Source organism: Rhinoderma darwinii (assembly GCF_050947455.1).
Source record: "Rhinoderma darwinii isolate aRhiDar2 chromosome 3 unlocalized genomic scaffold, aRhiDar2.hap1 SUPER_3_unloc_18, whole genome shotgun sequence".
NCBI classification, from domain to species: domain Eukaryota; kingdom Metazoa; phylum Chordata; class Amphibia; order Anura; family Rhinodermatidae; genus Rhinoderma; species Rhinoderma darwinii.
In genome coordinates, this window is record NW_027461743.1 from 141,508 (window position 1) to 163,667 (window position 22,160).

The following is a 22,160-nucleotide window of genomic DNA, read 5'->3' on the forward strand; positions in this document are numbered from 1 at the left end:
ATAGTCCCCCCCAGCTACACCCCTGATTATAATGTATATATAGTCCCCCAGCTACACCCCTGATTATAATGTATATATAGTCCCCCAGCTACACCCCTGGTTATAATGTATATATAGTCCCCCAGCTACACCCCTGGTTATAATGTATATATAGTCCCCCAGCTACACTTCTGGTTATAATGTATATATAGTCCCCCAGCTACACCCCTGGTTATAATGTATATATAGTCCCCCCCCAGCTACACCCCTGATTATAATGTATATATAGTCCCCCAGCTACACCCCTGGTTATAATGTATGTATAGTCCCCCAGCTACACCCCTGGTTATAATGTATATATAGTCCCCCCCAGCTACACCCCTGGTTATAATGTATATATAGTCCCCCCAGCTACACCCCTGGTTATAATGTATATATAGCCCCCCAGCTACACCCCTGGTTATATTGTATATATAGTCCCCCAGCTACACCCCTGGTTATAATGTATATATAGTCCCCCCCAGCTACACCCCTGATTATAATGTATATATAGTCCCCCAGCTACACCCCTGATTATAATGTATATATAGTCCCCCAGCTACACCCCTGGTTATAATGTATATATAGTCCCCCAGCTACACCCCTGGTTATAATGTATATATAGTCCCCCAGCTACACTTCTGGTTATAATGTATATATAGTCCCCCAGCTACACCCCTGGTTATAATGTATATATAGTCCCCCCCAGCTACACCCCTGATTATAATGTATATATAGTCCCCCAGCTACACCCCTGGTTATAATGTATATATAGTCCCCCAGCTACACCCCTGGTTATAATGTATATATAGTCCCCCCCAGCTACACCCCTGGTTATAATGTATATATAGTCCCCCCCAGCTACACCCCTGATTATAATGTATATATAGTCCCCCAGCTACACCCCTGGTTATAATGTATATATAGTCCCCCAGCTACACCCCTGATTATAATGTATATATAGTCCCCCAGCTACACCCCTGATTATAATGTATATATAGTCCCCCCAGCTACACCCCTGGTTATAATGTATATATAGTCCCCCAGCTACACCCCTGGTTATAATGTATATATAGTCCCCCAGCTACACCCCTGGTTATAATGTATATATAGTCCCCCAGCTACACTTCTGGTTATAATGTATATATAGTCCCCCAGCTACACCCCTGGTTATAATGTGTATATAGTCCCCCCAGCTACACCCCTTATTATAATGTATATATAGTCCCCCAGCTACACCCCTGGTTATAATGTATATATAGTCCCCCAGCTACACCCCTGGTTATAATGTATATATAGTCCCCCAGCTACACCCCTGGTTATAATGTATATATAGTCCCCCCCAGCTACACCCCTGTTTATAATGTATATATAGTCCCCCCCAGCTACACCCCTGATTATAATGTATATATAGTCCCCCAGCTACACCCCTGGTTATAATGTATATATAGTCCCCCAGCTACACCCCTGATTATAATTTATATATAGTCCCCCAGCTACACCCCTGATTATAATTTATATATAGTCCCCCAGCTACACCCCTGGTTATAATGTATATATAGTCCCCCAGCTACACCCCTGGTTATAATGTATATATAGTCCCCGCAGCTACACCCCTGGTTATAATGTATATATAGTCCCCCAGCTACACCCCTGGTTATAATGTATATATAGTCCCCGCAGCTACACCGCTGGTTATAATGTATATATAGTCCCCCAGCTACACCCCTGGTTATAATGTGTATATATAGCCTTCCCAGCTACACCCCTGGTTATAATGTATATATAGTCCCCCAGCTACACCCCTGATTATAATGTATATATAGTCCCCCCCAGCTACACCCCTGGTTATAATGTATATATAGTCCCCCAGCTACACCCCTGATTATAATGTATATATAGTCCCCCAGCTACACCCCTGATTATAATGTATATATAGTCCCCCAGCTACACCCCTGGTTATAATGTATATATAGTCCCCCAGCTACACCCCTGGTTATAATGTATATATAGTCCCCGCAGCTACACCCCTGGTTATAATGTATATATAGTCCCCCAGCTACACCCCTGGTTATAATGTATATATAGTCCCCGCAGCTACACCCCTGGTTATAATGTATATATAGTCCCGGAGAGGGGACAGGTGGGGGCGGGGCGGGGGCCCGGAGAGGGGACAGTTGGGGGCGGGGGCCCGGAGAGGAGGCGGTGTCTAGTAAATTAGGAAGGACTTTGTTCTCCGGATCGCAGCGCCTTCTCTCCCCGGACCCGCGGTGTTGTCAGGTGAGGTGTTTTTGCCGCTTCTCTCCCCGGAGCCGGCGCTGCTGTCTGGTGAGGTGTTTTTGCCGCTTCTCTCCCGGACTTTTCTTTATTGTCAGGAGTTTTCTGTTTTGAATCTTTATATAATTATTTGATATCGGGCCCAGGGAACCTGAGGAAACGCGTAACATAGATGTCCCCACCCCTCCTCAACAGTGGAGCAGCCCATACACGTTAGAGAGAAGTCAGTGGGACTGGCCGATTACCTGATGTGTGGGGGTGTCCAACTCTCCCTAATGCCACATGTCAAGTGAAAAGACTTTGTCCCGCAGGAGATAAGCGGCTGCCAGAGGGGGGGGGGGTGATCGGACTCTGGCACTGACTTATTCCCTTCTATCTAGTGCCCATTTTGGGTGGAGCGTCCATGTGTATGGGAGGGGGGTAAATATGAGGAAAGACTGAACGAGGAAACGCCGGAGATGAACGAGCAAACGTCTTTAGGGCCAATTCACACTGAGGTTTTTTTTATGTGGAAAACGCACCAATAAAACGACTGAAAATGCCTCCTGATTTCAATGGGAGGCGGAGGCGTTTTTTCCCGCGAGGAAAAAGAAGTGACATGCCCTATCCTCAGGCGTTTATGCCTCTGACCTCCCATTGACATCAATGGGCGGCAGAGAAAGCGTATTTCACGGCGCTCAATGGCCGCGGGCAAAAAATGCTGCGATAAGTATAGCGAAAATCAGCGTGCAGGGAGAGGAAAATCTGTCCTATGTTCACACGGAGTATTTTGGGGGAGGAATATCTGCCTCAAAGCTCCAAACGGAACTTTGAGGCAGATATTCCTCCCCCAAAATACTCCGTGTGAATAGCAATTATCGCGCCGTTTTTCGCCCGCGGCCATTGAGCGCCGCGGGCAGAAAACACGCTTTCTCTGCCTCCCATTGAAGTCAATGGGAGGTCGGAGGCGGAAGCGCCCGAAGATAGGGCATGTCGCTTCTTTTTCCCGCGAGGCAGTTTTACTGCTCGCGGGAAAAAGACGCCGACGCCTCCCATTGAAATCAATGGGAGGCGTTCTCGGGCCGTTTCTGCCGAGTTTTGCGACGCGGTTTCCGCGTCAAAAAACTCGGCAAAAGACCCCGTGTGAACATTACTGCCCCCTTCATAGATCACCTCGCAGCCCTGGATGTGACTGGAGTATAAGACATGAGGTAACATAGGAACAGCACAAGGTGCATAAAATGTACAGAGTGACCCCTGTAAAGCTGTTTAGGGGTGAGACGTCCGTCCGTGGGGTCATGTTATGCAGGTGGTGACTGAAAACTGCTTATGACAGATTAGAGAGTGGGGGCTTCATTACACGCTGCTCCACGTAGCTCCAGACACCAGAGTGAGATATATAAATATAAAAACAGTAGATTGTATTCACGGTGGCTCAGTGGTTAGCACTATTGCCTGCAGCGCTGGGGTCCTGGGTTCAAATCCAACATCTGCATGGAGCTTGTATGTTCTCCCCGTGTTTGCGTGGGTTCCCTCCCACACTCCAATAGGGAATTTAGATTGTGAGCCCCAGTGAGGACAGTAAAAAAGAGGACCTCTGTACAGCGCTGCGTAATATGTTGGTGCTATATAAGTAACTGAAATAATAATATTCACCTGTCCTACAGTCATCCTCCCCCAGCCTGACATGTCTGATAACAGAGAACAATAGATTGTATTCACCTGTCCTACAGTCATCCTCCCGCCCAGCCTGACATGTCTGATAACAGAGAACAATAGATTGTATTCACCTGTCCTACAGTCATCCTCCCCCAGCCTGACATGTCTGATAACAGAGAACAATAGATTGTATTCACCTGTCCTACAGTCATCCTCCCGCCCAGCCTGACATGTCTGATAACAGAGAACAATAGATTGTATTCACCTGTCCTACAGTCATCCTCCCCCAGTCTGACATGTCTGATAACAGAGAACAATAGATTGTATTCCCCTGTCCTACAGTCATCCTCTCCCAGCCTGACATGTCTGATAACAGAGAACAATAGATTGTATTCCCCTGTCCTACAGTCATCCTCCCCCAGTCTGACATGTCTGATAACAGAGAACAATAGATTGTATTCACCTGTCCTACAGTCATCCTCCCCCCAGCCTGACATGTCTGATAACAGAGAACAATAGATTGTATTCACCTGTCCTACAGTCATCCTCCCCCAGCCTGACATGTCTGATAATAGTGAACAATAGATTGTATTCACCTGTCCTACAGTCATCCTCCCCCAGCCTGACATGTCTGATAACAGAGAACAATAGATTGTATTCACCTGTCCTACAGTCATCCTCCCCCAGCCTGACATGTCTGATAACAGAGAACAATAGATTGTATTCACCTGTCCTACAGTCATCCTCCCCCAGCCTGACATGTCTGATAACAGAGAACAATAGATTGTATTCACCTGTCCTACAGTCATCCTCCCCCAGCCTGACATGTCTGATAACAGAGAACAATAGATTGTATTCACCTGTCCTACAGTCATCCTCCCCCCAGCCTGACATGTCTGATAACAGAGAACAATAGATTGTATTCACCTGTCCTACAGTCATCCTCCCCCAGCCTGACATGTCTGATAACAGAGAACAATAGATTGTATTCACCTGTCCTACAGTCATCCTCCCCCCAGCCTGACATGTCTGATAACAGAGAACAATAGATTGTATTCACCTGTCCTACAGTCATCCTCCCCCAGCCTGACATGTCTGATAACAGAGAACAATAGATTGTATACACCTGTCCTACAGTCATCCTCCCCCAGCCTGACATGTCTGATAACAGAGAACAATAGATTGTATTCACCTGTCCTACTGTCATCCTCCCCCAGCCTGACATGTCTGATAACAGAGAACAATAGATTGTATTCACCTGTCCTACAGTCATCCTTCCCCAGCCTGACATGTCTGATAACAGAGAATAATAGCCTGTATTTCTTAGTCGGTGACTACTCTGTAGGATCTGGGACTTATGGGGCATCTTCCTGCGGCGGTTGTGATTTGATATTCTGTGGTGATCGTTCTACTCTAGTCACACATAAAGCTTTCCTCCTCTTCTTGGCCGCTGTGGGGTGACGTCTTCTCTCTTGCAGGAATGATGAAGCAGCTGGTGGATAATGAGGTCTTCAGGGCGTTCGCCACTTACGCCTCCATTGTCCTTGTTAAAATGATGTTAATGAGCGTGATGACGTCTTTCTACAGAATCACCCGGAAGGTAATCACCGCACCCCTGGACTCGCTGCATGTGGGGGGCTCTAGGGGTAGGACAAAGAGGCAGAAGTTTCTCAGTCCAGGGCATGGGGCCACACAGGGAGAAAAGGGATTCTAGGTGTAAGACATGCGGAAGGAGGTTCTAAGTGTCTGATTTGGTGCTTCTCGCTGTGTAACATGGGGGTTCTAGGTGTAGGACCTGAGGACGGGGTTCTAGGCGTGGGACATGGGGGCAGGGGTTCTAGGTGTAGGTCTTGTGGACAGGGGGTTCTAGGTGTAGGGCACGGGGTTGTAGGTGTAGGACCTGAGGACGGGGTTCTAGGTGTAGGGCATGGGGTGCTAGGTGTAGGACCTGTAGATGGGGTTCTCCTTTAGGACCTGAGGGCGGGGTTCTAGGTGTGGGACTTGGGAGTGGTAGAAAGGATTGACTGGAACAATCACTGTAAAAACTTTTATGTGGTCATTTTCTTCACAAAGGGTCCTCCCATCCCGGCTACAGTGGGGCCCTAGGATCAGGATACCAGTAGATGTTATATTGGGGCCCTAGGATCAGGATACCAGTAGATGTTATATTGGGGAAATGTCAGGGAGCTGCCATTCCCCTTCACCAGGGCAAATAATCATTCTGTTGCCCTAGTCCTGTATCTAAATACCCGGCCAGAGAAAAATGCCCCCCAGCTGCATCCCTGTACGTAACCCTGTATGTAACCCTGTATGTAACCCACTATACGCCCCTGTATGTAACCCTGTATACGCCCCTGTATGTAACCCACTATACGCCCCTGTATGTAACCCACTATACGCCCTTGTATGTAACCCTGTATACACCCCTGTATGTAACCCACTATACGCCCCTGTATGTAACCCACTATACGCCCCTGTATGTAACCCTGTATACACACCTGTATGTAACCCACTATACGCCATTGTATGTAACCCACTATACGCCCCTGTATGTAACCCACTATACGCCCCTGTATGTAACCCTGTATACACCCCTGTATGTAACCCACTATACGCCCCTGTATGTAACCCACTATACGCCCTTGTATGTAACCCACTATACACCCCTGTATGTAACCCACTATACGCCCCTGTATGTAACCCACTATACGCCCCTGTATGTAACCCACTATACGCCCTTGTATGTAACCCACTATACACCCCTGTATGTAACCCACTATACGCCCCTGTATGTAACCCACTATACACCCCTGTATGTAACCCACTATACGCCCCTGTAAGTAACCCACTATACCCCCCTGTATGTAACCCAGTATACACCCCTGTATGTAACACACTATACGCCCCTGTACGTAACCCTGTATAACCCCTGTATGTAACCCACTATACGCCTCTGTATGTAACCCACTATACGCCCCTGTATATAACCCACTATACTCCCCTGTATGTAACCAACTATACGCCCTTGTATGTAACCCACTATACGCCCCTGTATGTAACCCACTATACGCCCCTGTATGTAACCCACTATACACCCCTGTATGTAACCCACTATACACCCCTGTATGTAACCCTGTATACACCCCTGTATGTAACCCACTATACGCCACTGTATGTAACCCACTATACGCCCCTGTACGTAACCCTGTATAACCCCTGTATGTAACCCACTATACGCCCCTGTATATAACCCACTATACACTCCTGTATGTAACCCACTATACACCCCTGTATGTAACCCACTATACACCCCTGTATGTAACCCACTATACACCCCTGTATGTAACCCTGTATACACCCCCTGTATGTAACCCACTATACGCCCCTGTATGTAACCCACTATACGCCCCTGTACGTAACCCTGTATAACCCCTGTATGTAACCCACTATACGCCCCTGTATACACCCCTGTATGTAACCCACTATACGCCCCTTTATGTAACCCGGTATACACCCCTGTATGTAACCCACTATACTCCCCTGTATGTAACCCAGTATACACCCCTAAACCCCTGTATACACCCCTGTATGTAACCCTGTATACACCCCTGTATGTAACCCTATATACACCCCTTTATGTAACCCTGAATACACCCCTGTATGTAACCCAGTATATGCCCCTGTACGTAACCCTGTATATGCCCCTGTACGTAACCCTGTATGTAACCCACTATAAGCCCCTGTATGTATCCCAGTATATGCCCCTGTACGTAACACTGTATACACCCCTGTATGTAACCCAGTATACACCCCTGTATGGAACAGAGTATACACCCCTGTCTGTAACCCACTATACGCCCCTATACGTAACCCTGTATATAACCCAATATATGCCCCTGTACGTAACCTTGTATGTAACCCACTATAGCCCCTGTATGTAACCCACTATAGCCCCTGTATGTAACCCACTATACACCCCTGTATGTAACCCACTATACGCCCCTGTATACACCCCTGTATGTAACCCACTATACGCCCCTGTATGTAACCCACTATATGCCCCTGTATGTAACCCACTATACGCCCCTGTATGTAACCCACTATACGCCTCTGTATATAACCCTGTATGTAACCCATTATACACCCGTGTGTAACCCACTGTACGCCCCTGTATGTAACCCACTATACGCCTCTTGTATGTAACCCAGTATACACCCCTGTATGTAACCCAGTATACAACCCTGTATGTAACCCTGTATACACCCCTGTCTGTAACCCACTATACGCCCTATATGTGACCCTGTATATAACCCAGTATATGCCCCTGTACGTAACCTTGTATGTAACCCACTATGGACCCTGTATGTAACCCACTATAGCCCCTGTATGTAACCCACTATACGCCCCTGTATGTAACCCACTATACGCCTCTGTATATAACCCTGTATGTAACCCATTATACACCCGTGTGTAACCCACTGTACGCCCCTGTATGTAACCCACTATACGCCTCTTGTATGTAACCCAGTATACACCCCTGTATGTAACCCAGTATACAACCCTGTATGTAACCCTGTATACACCCCTGTCTGTAACCCACTATACGCCCTATATGTGACCCTGTATATAACCCAGTATATGCCCCTGTACGTAACCTTGTATGTAACCCACTATGGACCCTGTATGTAACCCACTATAGCCCCTGTATGTAACCCACTATACGCCCCTGTATGTAACCCACTATACGCCTCTGTATATAACCCTGTATGTAACCCATTATACACCCGTGTGTAACCCACTGTACGCCCCTGTATGTAACCCACTATACGCCTCTTGTATGTAACCCCTGTATGTAACCCAGTATACAACCCTGTATGTAACCCACTATACGCCCTATATGTGACCCTGTATATAACCCAGTATATGCCCCTGTACGTAACCCACTATGGCCCCTGTATGTAACCCACTATAGCCCCTGTATGTAACCCACTATACACCCCTGTATGTAACCCACTATACGCCCCTGTATATAACCCTGTATGTAACCCACTATACGCCCCTGTATGTAACCCACTATACGCCCCTGTATATAACCCTGTATGTAACCCATTATACACCCCTGTGTGTAACCCACTGTACGCCCGTATGTAACCCAGTATACACCCCTATATGTAACCGACTATATGCCCCTGTATACACCCCTGTATGTAACTCTGTATACACCCCTATATGTAACCCAGTATACACCCCTGTATGTAACCCACTATACGCCCCTGTATGTAACCCAGTATACTCTCCTGTATGAAATCCAGTATACGCCCCTATATATAACCCTGTATGTAACCCACTGTAAGCCCCTATATGTAACCGGATGTACGCCCCCATGTGTAACCCGACGTACACCCCCGTGTGTAACCTGCCGTACACCCCCGTTTGTAACCCGCTGTACGCCCCCGTGTGTAACCCGCCGTACACCCCCGTTTGTAACCCGCCGTACGCCCCCGTGTGTAACCCGCCGTACGCCCTCATTTGTAACCCGCCGTACGCCCCCATGTGTAACCCGCCGTACACCCCTGTGTGTAACCTGCCGTACGCCCCCGTGTGTAACCCGCCGTACGCCCCCTTGTTTGACCCCATATACGCCCCTCTATATAACCCTGTATGTAACCCTGTTTACGCCCCTTTATGTAACCCACTGTACGCCCTTGTATGTAAACATGTATACGCCCCTGTACAGTAAACACCCCTGTATATAACCCTGTATATGCCCCATGTATAGGCCTCTTGTTACACCGTTATGACAACCTACAAAATAGTCTGTAGCTTCTCAACTACCCATAAATCCCTTGTTTTGCGTTTATATAGTTACCCACAATGCAATGTCCTAGTAATTAAAGCAATGAGCGCATAATAAATAATGGACAATTTTCTGTCGATTTCAGGTTTTTGCTAATCCTGAAGATGCTGCAGCTCAAAGCAGAGGAGGGGACTCCAAGAAATACATCCGAACTGACCAAGAAGTAGAGCGGGTGCGCAGGTAAAAATCACCATCCAAATACATTACATAACGTAGGGGGCGCCCTCATGTCTATCCTCCATCTGTAGTGCTCGTATTCATGTTTCTGCCCCATTTGTGTGCGGTCTCATTGAGTTTCTCCACCATCTGTAGAAGACGGCTTTAGATCCTCCACATGCAGGGGGCGCCCTATTTTCTTCATATGCAGAGGGCGTAGAGGAAATATTCATGTCACACTTCCATCTGCACAGGGTGTCCTTGAGTCTCTCCTCCATCTGCACAGGGTGTCCTTGAGTCTCTCCTCCATCTGCACAGGGTGTCCTTGAGTCTCTCCTCCATCTGCACAGGGTGTCCTTGAGTCTCTCCTCCATCTGCACAGGGTGTCCTTGAGTCTCTCCTCCATCTGCACAGGGTGTCCTTGAGTCTCTCCTCCATCTGCACAGGGTGTCCTTGAGTCTCTCCTCCATCTGCACAGGGTGTCCTTGAGTCTCTCCTCCGTCTGCACAGGGTGTCCTTGAGTCTCTCCTCCGTCTGCACAGGGTGTCCTTGAGTCTCTCCTCCGTCTGCGTAGGGTGTCCTTGAGTCTCTCCATCTGCGTAGCGTGTCCTTGAGTCTCTCCTCCATCTGCGTAGGGTGTCCTTGAGTCTCTCCTCCATCTGCGTAGGGTGTCCTTGAGTCTCTCCTCCATCTGCGTAGGGTGTCCTTGAGTCTCTCCTCCGTCTGCACAGGGTGTCCTTGAGTCTCTCCTCCATCTGCGTAGGGTGTCCTTGAGTCTCTCCTCCATCTGCACAGGGTGTCCTTGAGTCTCTCCTCCATCTGCACAGGGTGTCCTTGAGTCTCTCCTCCATCTGCACAGGGTGTCCTTGAGTCTCTCCTCCATCTGCACAGGGTGTCCTTGAGTCTCTCCTCCATCTGCACAGGGTGTCCTTGAGTCTCTCCTCCGTCTGCACAGGGTGTCCTTGAGTCTCTCCTCCATCTGCGTAGGGTGTCCTTGAGTCTCTCCTCCGTCTGCACAGGGTGTCCTTGAGTCTCTCCTTCATCTGCGTAGCGTGTCCTTGAGTCTCTCCTCCATCTGCGTAGGGTGTCCTTGAGTCTCTCCTCCATCTGCGTAGGGTGTCCTTGAGTCTCTTCTCCGTCTGCACAGGGTGTCCTTGAGTCTCTCCTCCATCTGCGTAGGGTGTCCTTGAGTCTCTCCTTCATCTGCGTAGCGTGTCCTTGAGTCTCTCCTCCATCTCCGTAGGGTGTCCTTGAGTCTCTCCTCCATCTGCACAGGGTGTCCTTGAGTCTCTCCTCCATCTGCGTAGGGTGTCCTTGAGTCTCTCCTCCGTCTGCGTAGGGTGGCCTTGAGTCTGTCCTCCGTCTGCGTAGGGTGTCCTTGAGTCTCTCCTCCGTCTGCACAGGGTGTCCTTGAGTCTCTCCTCCATCTGCGTAGGGTGTCCTTGAGTCTCTCCTCCATCTGCGTAGGGTGTCCTTGAGTCTCTCCTCCGTCTGCACAGGGTGTCCTTGAGTCTCTCCTCCGTCTGCACAGGGTGTCCTTGAGTCTCTCCTCCGTCTGCACAGGGTGTCCTTGAGTCTCTCCTCCGTCTGCGTAGGGTGTCCTTGAGTCTCTCCTCCGTCTGCACAGGGTGTCCTTGAGTCTCTCCTCCGTCTGCACAGGGTGTCCTTGAGTCTCTCCTCCGTCTGCACAGGGTGTCCTTGAGTCTCTCCTCCATCTGCGTAGGGTGTCCTTGAGTCTCTCCTCCGTCTGCACAGGGTGTCCTTGAGTCTCTCCTTCATCTGCGTAGCGTGTCCTTGAGTCTCTCCTCCATCTGCGTAGGGTGTCCTTGAGTCTCTCCTCCATCTGCGTAGGGTGTCCTTGAGTCTCTCCTCCGTCTGCACAGGGTGTCCTTGAGTCTCTCCTCCATCTGCGTAGGGTGTCCTTGAGTCTCTCCTTCATCTGCGTAGCGTGTCCTTGAGTCTCTCCTCCATCTCCGTAGGGTGTCCTTGAGTCTCTCCTCCATCTGCACAGGGTGTCCTTGAGTCTCTCCTCCATCTGCGTAGGGTGTCCTTGAGTCTCTCCTCCGTCTGCGTAGGGTGGCCTTGAGTCTGTCCTCCATCTGCACAGGGTGTCCTTGAGTCTCTCCTCCGTCTGCACAGGGTGTCCTTGAGTCTCTCCTCCGTCTGCACAGGGTGTCCTTGAGTCTCTCCTCCGTCTGCGTAGGGTGTCCTTGAGTCTCTCCTCCGTCTGCACAGGGTGTCCTTGAGTCTCTCCTCCGTCTGCACAGGGTGTCCTTGAGTCTCTCCTCCGTCTGCACAGGGTGTCCTTGAGTCTCTCCTCCATCTGCACAGGGTGTCCTTGAGTTTCTCCTCCGTCTGCACAGGGTGTCCTTGAGTCTCTCCTCCATACAGAGACCGTGTCTGTGCTTTTCTTCCCCATCTGTAGTTGGCAGCTTCATGTCTCTCCTCAACCTGCAGAGGACGCCCTCATGTTTCATCATATGCAGAGGGGATCCGTGTGTCTCTCCTCCAACTGCAGGTTGCGCCCCTGTGTCTTTGCTTCACCTATAGAGGATGTCTTCATATCTTTCCCCCCTTTGTGTCGGGTATTATTGAGTCTCTTTAATTTGTACATCTGTGAAGGGATCACAAATGTCTTTCCTGCATCTGTAGAGGACGGCCCCGCCTCTTTCCTGCATCTGTAGAGGGCGGCCCCGTCTCTTTCCTGCATCTGTAGAGGGCGGCCTCGCCTCTTTCCTGCATCTGTAGAGGGCGGCCTCGCCTCTTTCCTGCATCTGTAGAGGGCGGCCTCGCCTCTTTCCTGCATCTGTAGAGGACGGCCCCGCCTCTTTCCTGCATCTGTAGAGGACGGCCCCGCCTCTTTCCTGCATCTGTAGAGGGCGGCCCCGTCTCTTTAGTGCATCTGTAGAGGGCGGCCTCGCCTCTTTCCTGCATCTGTAGAGGGCGGCCTCTCCTCTTTCCTGCATCTGTAGAGGGCGGCCTCGCTTCTTTCCTGCATCTGTATAGGGCGGCCTCGCCTCTTTCCTGCATCTGTAGAGGGCGGCCCCGTCTCTTTCCTGCATCTGTAGAGGACGGCCCCGCCTCTTTCCTGCATCTGTAGGGGCAGCCTCGCCTCTTTCCTGCATCTGTAGAGGGCGGCCCCGCCTCTTTCCTGCATCTGTAGAGGACGGCCCCGCCTCTTTCCTGCATCTGTAGAGGGCGGCCTCGCCTCTTTCCTGCATCTGTAGAGGGCGGCCCCGCCTCTTTCCTGCTTCTGTAGAGGGCGGCCCCGCCTCTTTCCTGCATCTGTAGAGGGCGGACTCGCCTCTTTCCTGCATCTGTAGAGGGCGGCCCCGCCTCTTTCCTGCATCTGTAGAGGACGGCCCCGCCTCTTTCCTGCATCTGTAGAGGACGGCCCCGCCTCTTTCCTGCATCTGTAGAGGACGGCCCCGCCTCTTTCCTGCATCTGTAGAGGACGGCCCCGCCTCTTTCCTGCATCTGTAGAGGACGGCCCGCCTCTTTCCTGCATCTGTAGAGGGCGGCCCCGCCTCTTTCCTGCATCTGTAGAGGACGGCCCCGCCTCTTTCCTGCATCTGTAGAGGACGGCCCCGCCTCTTTCCTGCATCTGTAGAGGGCGGCCTCGCCTCTTTCCTGTATCTGTAAGGGCGGCCTCGCCTCTTTCCTGCATCTGTAGAGGACATCCTTGGGTTGCGCCTCAATCTGTGGAGGGAACGAAAGTATCTTTACTCCATATGTATCTGTCTGGTCTGTCCTCCAACTGTAGAAGATGTTTTCTTGCGTCTCTTCCATCTGTGCGGAGTATTATTGAGTCATCTGCGCAGAGTGTCCTCATGTCTGTCCTCCATCTGTGAAAGGTGTCCTCATGTCTGTCCTCTATCTGCGCAGGGTGTCCTCATGTCTGTCCTCCATCTGCGCAGGGTGTCCTCATGTCTGTCCTCCATCTGCGCAGGGTGTCCTCATGTCTGTCCTCCATCTGCGCAGGGTGTCCTCATGTCTGTCCTCCATCTGCGCAGGGTGTCCTCATGTCTTCTCCATCTGCACAGGGTGTCCTTGTGCATCTCCTCCATCTGCAGAGGTAATTGGCCAACAGAGGGCAGCAGTGAGCATTCCGGGCAGTAATTGTGCAGTAACTGGAATTGTTGTGCTGTCGCCCGGCGCTGATTCTCCTCTTCACTCCGCACGCGTCCGTTACGAGTCCGAGATTGTGGAGATCTTTACCCCAGCACAGTCGCATCGTCTCCATTTGTTGAATTAGTAACGAGGAGAAACGTAAACGATCGGAACGTATAATGGACGTCAACGACCCCTCAGCCCGCCCACGACTGCATAACGAGTCCGTGTAACGTCCAGTCACATAAAAGACCGCGCAAATCCAAGACGCTCATATACCACGTAGACCGCCAGATTTAACACTGCAGGAAAATGGCGGCAGCTCGTCACATCACCAGAATTGTATCTTTTAATAGGCGGCGTGGCACTTCCGTTTATAATGAGCCATGACAATACAATTTACAGGCTCCTCCCTCTGTGCAGGTTATGTGTGGTCAGATGGCAGAAGAGAATGGGGGCAGTGAGCGCTGTAAGATTCGCCGCCCACGCGGTTTTATTCACGGTTCATCTCAATTCGCACAGGCGTTTGGAACCGTGGGGGGTTTGGATGAACATAAGTAACAGCAGAACTTCTCACGTGGTCAGGATGAGGCGCAATCGTGGATACGGGAATATTCTGAAATAATTCGAGCGGCGCTCTCGCTGGTACCGGATCCGTGAGCAGCAGCCGTAATCAGAGGAAAACTAGGAAGAAAAACCAGGGCGATAGCAGCGCTGCCAAACATCACGAGCCGACTCCCCGGTACAGATAGTCACATTTATTAGGAAATAACGGACCACGCGTTTCATCAGGTCCTAGTGCCGGCCCACAGAACAAGCTAAAAAAGTGTGAAAAGGAACAATAGTAAGTTGTGATCCAGAAATAATCAGGGCAGCAATAAAGACTATAAACAACAAAGACTATAAACAACAAAGACTATAAACAACAAAGACTATAAATAAATAAATACTATAAATAAATACTATAAATAAATACTATAAATAACAAAGACTATAAATAAAGACTATAAATAAAGACTATAAATAACAAAGACTATAAATAAAGACTATAAATAAAGACAATAAATAAAGACTATAAATAAATACTATAAATAAAGACTATAAATAAAGACTATAAATAGACTATAAATAAATACTATAAATAAATACTATAAATAAAGACTATAAATAACAAAGACTATAAATAAAGACTATAAATAACAAAGACTATAAATAAAGACTATAAATAAAGACTATAAATAACAAAGACTATAAATAAAGACTATAAATAAAGACAATAAATAAAGACTATAAATAAAGACTATAAATAAAGACTATAAATAAAGACTGTAAATAACAAAGACTATAAATAAACACTATAAATAAATACTATAAATAGACTATAAATAAATACTATAAATAAAGACTATAAATAACAAAGACTATAAATAAAGACTATAAATAACAAAGACTATAAATAACAAAGACTATAAATAACAAAGACTATAAATAAAGCCTATAAATAAAGACTATAAATAACAAAGACTATAAATAAAGACTATAAATAAAGACTATAAATAAAGACTATAAATAACAAAGACTATAAATAACAAAGACTATAAATAAAGACTATAAATAAAGACTATAAATAACAAAGACTATAAATAAAGACTATAAATAAAGACTATAAATAAAGACTATAAATAAATACTATAAATAACAGACTATAAATAACAAAGACTATAAATAAAGACTATAAATAAAGACTATAAATAAAGACTATAAATAAAGACTATAAATAACAAAGACTATAAATAACAAAGACTATAAATAAAGACTATAAATAAAGACTATAAATAAAGACTATAAATAACAAAGACTATAAATAAAGACTATAAATAAAGACTATAAATAAATACTATAAATAACAGACTATAAATAACAAAGACTATAAATAAAGACTATAAATAAAGACTATAAATAAAGACTATAAATAAATACTATAAATAACAAAGACTATAAATAACAAAGACTATAAATAAAGACTATAAATAAAGACTATAAATAACAAAGACTATAAATAAAGACTATAAATAAATACTATAAATAACAAAGACTATAAATAACAAAGACTATAAATAAAGACTATAAATAAAGACTATAAATAACAAAGACTATAAATAAAGACTATAAATAAAGACTATAAATAACAAAGACTATAAATAAAGACTATAAATAAAGACTATAAATAAAGACTATAAATAACAAAGACTATAAATAAAGACTATAAATAAAGACTATAAATAACAAAGACTATAAATAAAGACTATAAATAAAGACTATAAATAAAGACTATAAATAACAAAGACTATAAATAACAAAGACTATAAATAAAGACTATAAATAAAGACTATAAATAACAAAGACTATAAATAAAGACTATAAATAAAGACTATAAATAAAGACTATAAATAAATACTATAAATAACAGACTATAAATAACAAAGACTATAAATAAAGACTATAAATAAAGACTATAAATAAAGACTATAAATAAAGACTATAAATAACAAAGACTATAAATAACAAAGACTATAAATAACAAAGACTATAAATAAAGACTATAAATAAAGACTATAAATAACAAAGACTATAAATAAAGACTATAAATAAATACTATAAATAAATACTATAAATAAATACTATAAATAACAAAGACTATAAATAACAAAGACTATAAATAACAAAGACTATAAATAACAAAGACTATAAATAAAGACTATAAATAAAGACTATAAATAAAGACTATAAATAAAGACTATAAATAAAGACTATAAATAAAGACTATAAATAAAGACTATAAATAAATACTATAAATAAAGACTATAAATAACAAAGACTATAAATAAAGACTATAAATAAAGACTATAAATAAATACTATAAATAACAGACTATAAATAACAAAGACTATAAATAAAGACTATAAATAAAGACTATAAATAAAGACTATAAATAAAGACTATAAATAACAAAGACTATAAATAACAAAGACTATAAATAACAAAGACTATAAATAAAGACTATAAATAAAGACTATAAATAAAGACTATAAATAACAAAGACTATAAATAAAGACTATAAATAAAGACTATAAATAAATACTATAAATAACAGACTATAAATAACAAAGACTATAAATAAAGACTATAAATAAAGACTATAAATAAAGACTATAAATAAATACTATAAATAACAAAGACTATAAATAACAAAGACTATAAATAACAAAGACTATAAATAAAGACTATAAATAAAGACTATAAATAACAAAGACTATAAATAAAGACTATAAATAAATACTATAAATAAATACTATAAATAAATACTATAAATAACAAAGACTATAAATAACAAAGACTATAAATAACAAAGACTATAAATAACAAAGACTATAAATAAAGACTATAAATAAAGACTATAAATAAAGACTATAAATAAAGACTATAAATAAAGACTATAAATAAAGACTATAAATAAATACTATAAATAACAGACTATAAATAACAAAGACTATAAATAACAAAGACTATAAATAAAGACTATAAATAAAGACTATAAATAAAGACTATAAATAACAAAGACTATAAATAACAAAGACTAAATAACAAAGACTATAAATAAAGACTATAAATAAAGACTATAAATAACAAAGACTATAAATAAAGACTATAAATAAAGACTATAAATAAAGACTATAAATAAATACTATAAATAACAGACTATAAATAACAAAGACTATAAATAAAGACTATAAATAAAGACTATAAATAAAGACTATAAATAAATACTATAAATAACAAAGACTATAAATAACAAAGACTATAAATAACAAAGACTATAAATAACAAAGACTATAAATAAAGACTATAAATAAAGACTATAAATAACAAAGACTATAAATAAAGACTATAAATAAATACTATAAATAAATACTATAAATAACAAAGACTATAAATAACAAAGACTATAAATAACAAAGACTATAAATAAAGACTATAAATAAAGACTATAAATAAAGACTATAAATAACAAAGACTATAAATAAATACTATAAATAAATACTATAAATAACAAAGACTATAAATAACAAAGACTATAAATAACAAAGACTATAAATAACAAAGACTATAAATAAAGACTATAAATAAAGACTATAAATAAAGACTATAAATAACAAAGACTATAAATAAAGACTATAAATAAATACTATAAATAAATACTATAAATAAAGACTATAAATAACAAAGACTATAAATAAAGACTATAAATAACAAAGACTATAAATAACAAAGACTATAAATAACAAAGACTATAAAGACTATAAATAAAGACTATAAATAACAAAGACTATAAATAAAGACTATAAATAACAAAGACTATAAACAACAAAGACTATAAATAAAGACTATAAATAAATACTATAAATAAATACTATAAATAAAGACTATAAATAAAGACTATAAATAAATACTATAAATAACAAAGACTATAAATAACAGACTATAAATAAATACTATAAATAAAGACTAAATAACAAAGACTATAAATAAAGACTATAAATAACAAAGACTATAAATAAAGACTATAAATAAAGACTATAAATAAAGACTATAAATAACAAAGACTATAAATAAAGACTATAAATAACAAAGACTATAAATAAATACTATAAACAACAAAGACTATAAATAAAGACTATAAATAACAAAGACTATAAATAACAAAGACTATAAATAACAAAGACTATAAATAACAAAGACTATAAACAACAAAGACTATAAATAACAAAGACTATAAATAAATACTATAAATAAAGACTATAAATAACAAAGACTATAAATAAAGACTATAAATAAAGACTATAAATAAAGACTATAAATAAAGACTATAAATAACAAAGACTATAAATAAAGACTATAAATAAAGACTATAAATAAATACTATAAATAACAAAGACTATAAATAAAGACTATAAATAACAAAGACTATAAATAACAAAGACTATAAATAACAAAGACTATAAACAACAAAGACTATAAATAACAAAGACTATAAATAAATACTATAAATAACAAAGACTATAAATAACAAAGACTATAAATAACAAAGACTATAAATAAAGACTATACATAAAGACTATAAATAAATACTATAAATAAATACTATAAATAACAAAGACTATAAAGACTATAAATAAATACTATAAATAAATACTATAAATAAAGACTATAAATAACAAAGACTATAAATAAAGACTATAAATAACAAAGACTATAAATAAAGACTATAAATAAAGACAATAAATAAAGTGTAAAGATTGTAAAGATAGGGGTAGGGAAACGGACAATTGAGCCCTAATCTACCTGCCACTTTGTCCCTGACTACTTGCACGGCCCGTCCTAGGCGACGGGGTACAACTGGGCGGCGGTCCCTACGTTCAGTAAGTGCACGAGACAAACAGACAAGGGTACACAAAGCTAAAGGAAATGGGGCAGTTGCCCACGGCAACACCGAGAGCAACAAGAGAGGTGAACGAGCCGAGTCAAACCAGGAGTGTACGAGGTACCAAACGCAGAGCAGGAGAGTAGTCAGTAAGCCGGGGTCAGTATGGAGCAGGATCAAATAGTAGAAGCTGTAGCTGGGCCAGGAAACCACACAAGAAGAATCACAAGCAAAGGAGGAACAGGAAAGGCAGGTATAAATAGACAGAGGGCGGGAGCTAGCTGAGTCTGGCCAGGCTGCGATAGGTTCTCCCACTCCTAAGCCTGCCAGCCTGAGTGGTGGAAGCTGGAGTCAGTCTCACAGACATAGACTCAGGTGCCGACTGATTACCTATGGGCGTTAACCCCGAAGCTGTGCCTGGCAGATCCTTTACATAAAGACTATAAATAAAGACTATAAATAACAAAGACTATAAATAAAGACTATAAATAAAGACTATAAATAAAGACTATAAATAAAGACTATAAATAACAAAGACTATAAATAAAGACTATAAATAAAGACTGACTTTGGGTTGGAATCACCAGTATTTATTTATAGTCTTTGTTTATAGTCTTTGTTTATAGTATTTATTGCTGCCCTGATTATTTCTGGATCACAACTTACTATTGTTCCTTTTCACAATTTTTTAGCCTGTTCTGTGGGCCAGCACTAGGACCTGATGAAACGCGTGGTCAGTTATTTCGCAATAAATATGGCTATCTGTACCGGGGAGTCGGCTCGTGATGTTTAGCAGTGCTCCTATAGTTTGAATCATAAGGAAGAGGCGTGGCCACACTGATCCCTCCCCCTCTCAGTTATTGCTCCCCTCCCCCACATGTGAGGCTGCACTGACCGTTGTCACTCTCTCCGCAGGTGTCACCTGAATGACCTTGAGAACATCGTCCCGTTTGTGGGCGTGGGTCTACTCTACGCCCTCAGTAACCCCGATCTGTCCAGCGCTCTGCTGCATTTTCGCATCTTTGCCGGCAGCCGCGTGCTGCACACCATCTGCTACCTGACGCCCCTGCCGCAGCCCAGCCGCGCTCTGAGCTTCCTGCTTGGATTCCTGGTGACGTTATCCATGGCGTTCTCCACCATGCGCCGTCTGCTCTACATCTAGAGGTGGTAATTACCGGGAGCCCCCCACGTCTCGATCATTACTGAAACAATAAATGTGGGTCTTCTTACCTGATTGGTCTCATTTCTTGTGTCTAACATTAGAAAGACTCAGAAACAGGGCCCCCTCCCTGTCCATGGCGAAACCTGGTACTGCAGCTCCATCCATTCTGGAGATAAAGCTGAGCCTCACCTCCAACCTCTCCGCTACAACATGAGCACGGATATCACATGTGCCACAGCCATCAACCTCCACAACACGATTCAGAGTCCCTATGACAACACTCCCTGCTACTAAGCTCTTTACATTTAATTTGCACTGACTTGTTGGCAGGACTAGCTCAGTATGGGCTTCTACTATCTGAATATAAACCATTAAAGTTCCCGTTCACTGACAGCAAACTCAGATTTATAATGGGAGGAAACGTCCCGGAGCACCTCCCCCTCAGTGTGGCGGCTGCTCAATCCCAGTCCTCTCTGTCCCGCGCTGCAGTCACCTGTATGGTCACGACAGGAAGAGGAGGGGCCTCAGCGATCTGCTTCCGGTCACATGAGCAACACTGAAGCGATCAAATATTAACCCCTTCACTGCCCCGACCACCCGGGATACAGTCATTAACCCCTTCACTGCCCCCGACCACCCGAGATACAGACATTAACCCCTTCACTGCCCCCAGGATACAGTCATTAACCCCTTCACTGCCCCCGACCACCAGAGATACAGACATTAACCCCTTCACCGCCCCCGACCACCAGAGATAGACATTAACCCCTTCACCGCCCCCGACCACCAGAGATACAGACATTAACCCCTTCACTGCCCCCGACCACCCGAGATACAGACATTAACCCCTTCACTGCCCCGACCACCAGAGATACAGACATTAACCCCGTCACTGCCCCCCGACCACCAGAGATACAGACATTAACCCCGTCACTGCCCCGACCACCAGAGATACAGACATTAACCCCTTCACTGCCCCCCGACCACCAGAGATACAGACATTAAACCCTTCAATGCCCCCGACCACCAGAGATACAGACATTAACCCCTTCACTGCCCCCGACCACCAGAGATACAGACATTAACCCCTTCACTGCCCCCGACCACCAGAGATACAGACATTAAACCCTTCAATGCCCCCGACCACCAGAGATACAGACATTAACCCCTTCACTGCCCCCGACCACCAGAAATACAGACATTAACCCCTTCACTGCCCCCGACCACCAGAGATACAGACATTAACCCCTTCACTGCCCCCGACCACCAGAGATACAGACATTAACCCCTTCACTGCCCCCGACCACCAGAGATAGACATTAACCCCTTCACTGCCCCCGACCACCAGAGATACAGACATTAACCCCTTCACTGCCCCCGACCACCAGAGATACAGACATTAACCCCTTCACTGCCCCGACCACCAGAGATACAGACATTAACCCCTTCACTGCCCCGAC

General features: G+C 43.4%; 1 protein-coding gene across 1 annotated transcript; it reads left to right on the forward strand.

Moving 5' to 3' along the window:
• The first annotated feature begins 2,207 nt into the window (after nucleotides 1–2,207).
• MGST1 (microsomal glutathione S-transferase 1) lies at nucleotides 2,208–20,767 on the forward strand. Its single transcript, XM_075847323.1, has 4 exons — nucleotides 2,208–2,298; nucleotides 5,412–5,533; nucleotides 9,876–9,970; nucleotides 20,454–20,767. Exons 2-4 carry the CDS (start codon nucleotides 5,414–5,416, stop codon nucleotides 20,698–20,700), a joined length of 462 nt encoding a protein of 153 aa, XP_075703438.1. The 5' UTR covers nucleotides 2,208–2,298; nucleotides 5,412–5,413; the 3' UTR covers nucleotides 20,701–20,767.
• Nucleotides 20,768–22,160: the final 1,393 nt, after the last annotated feature.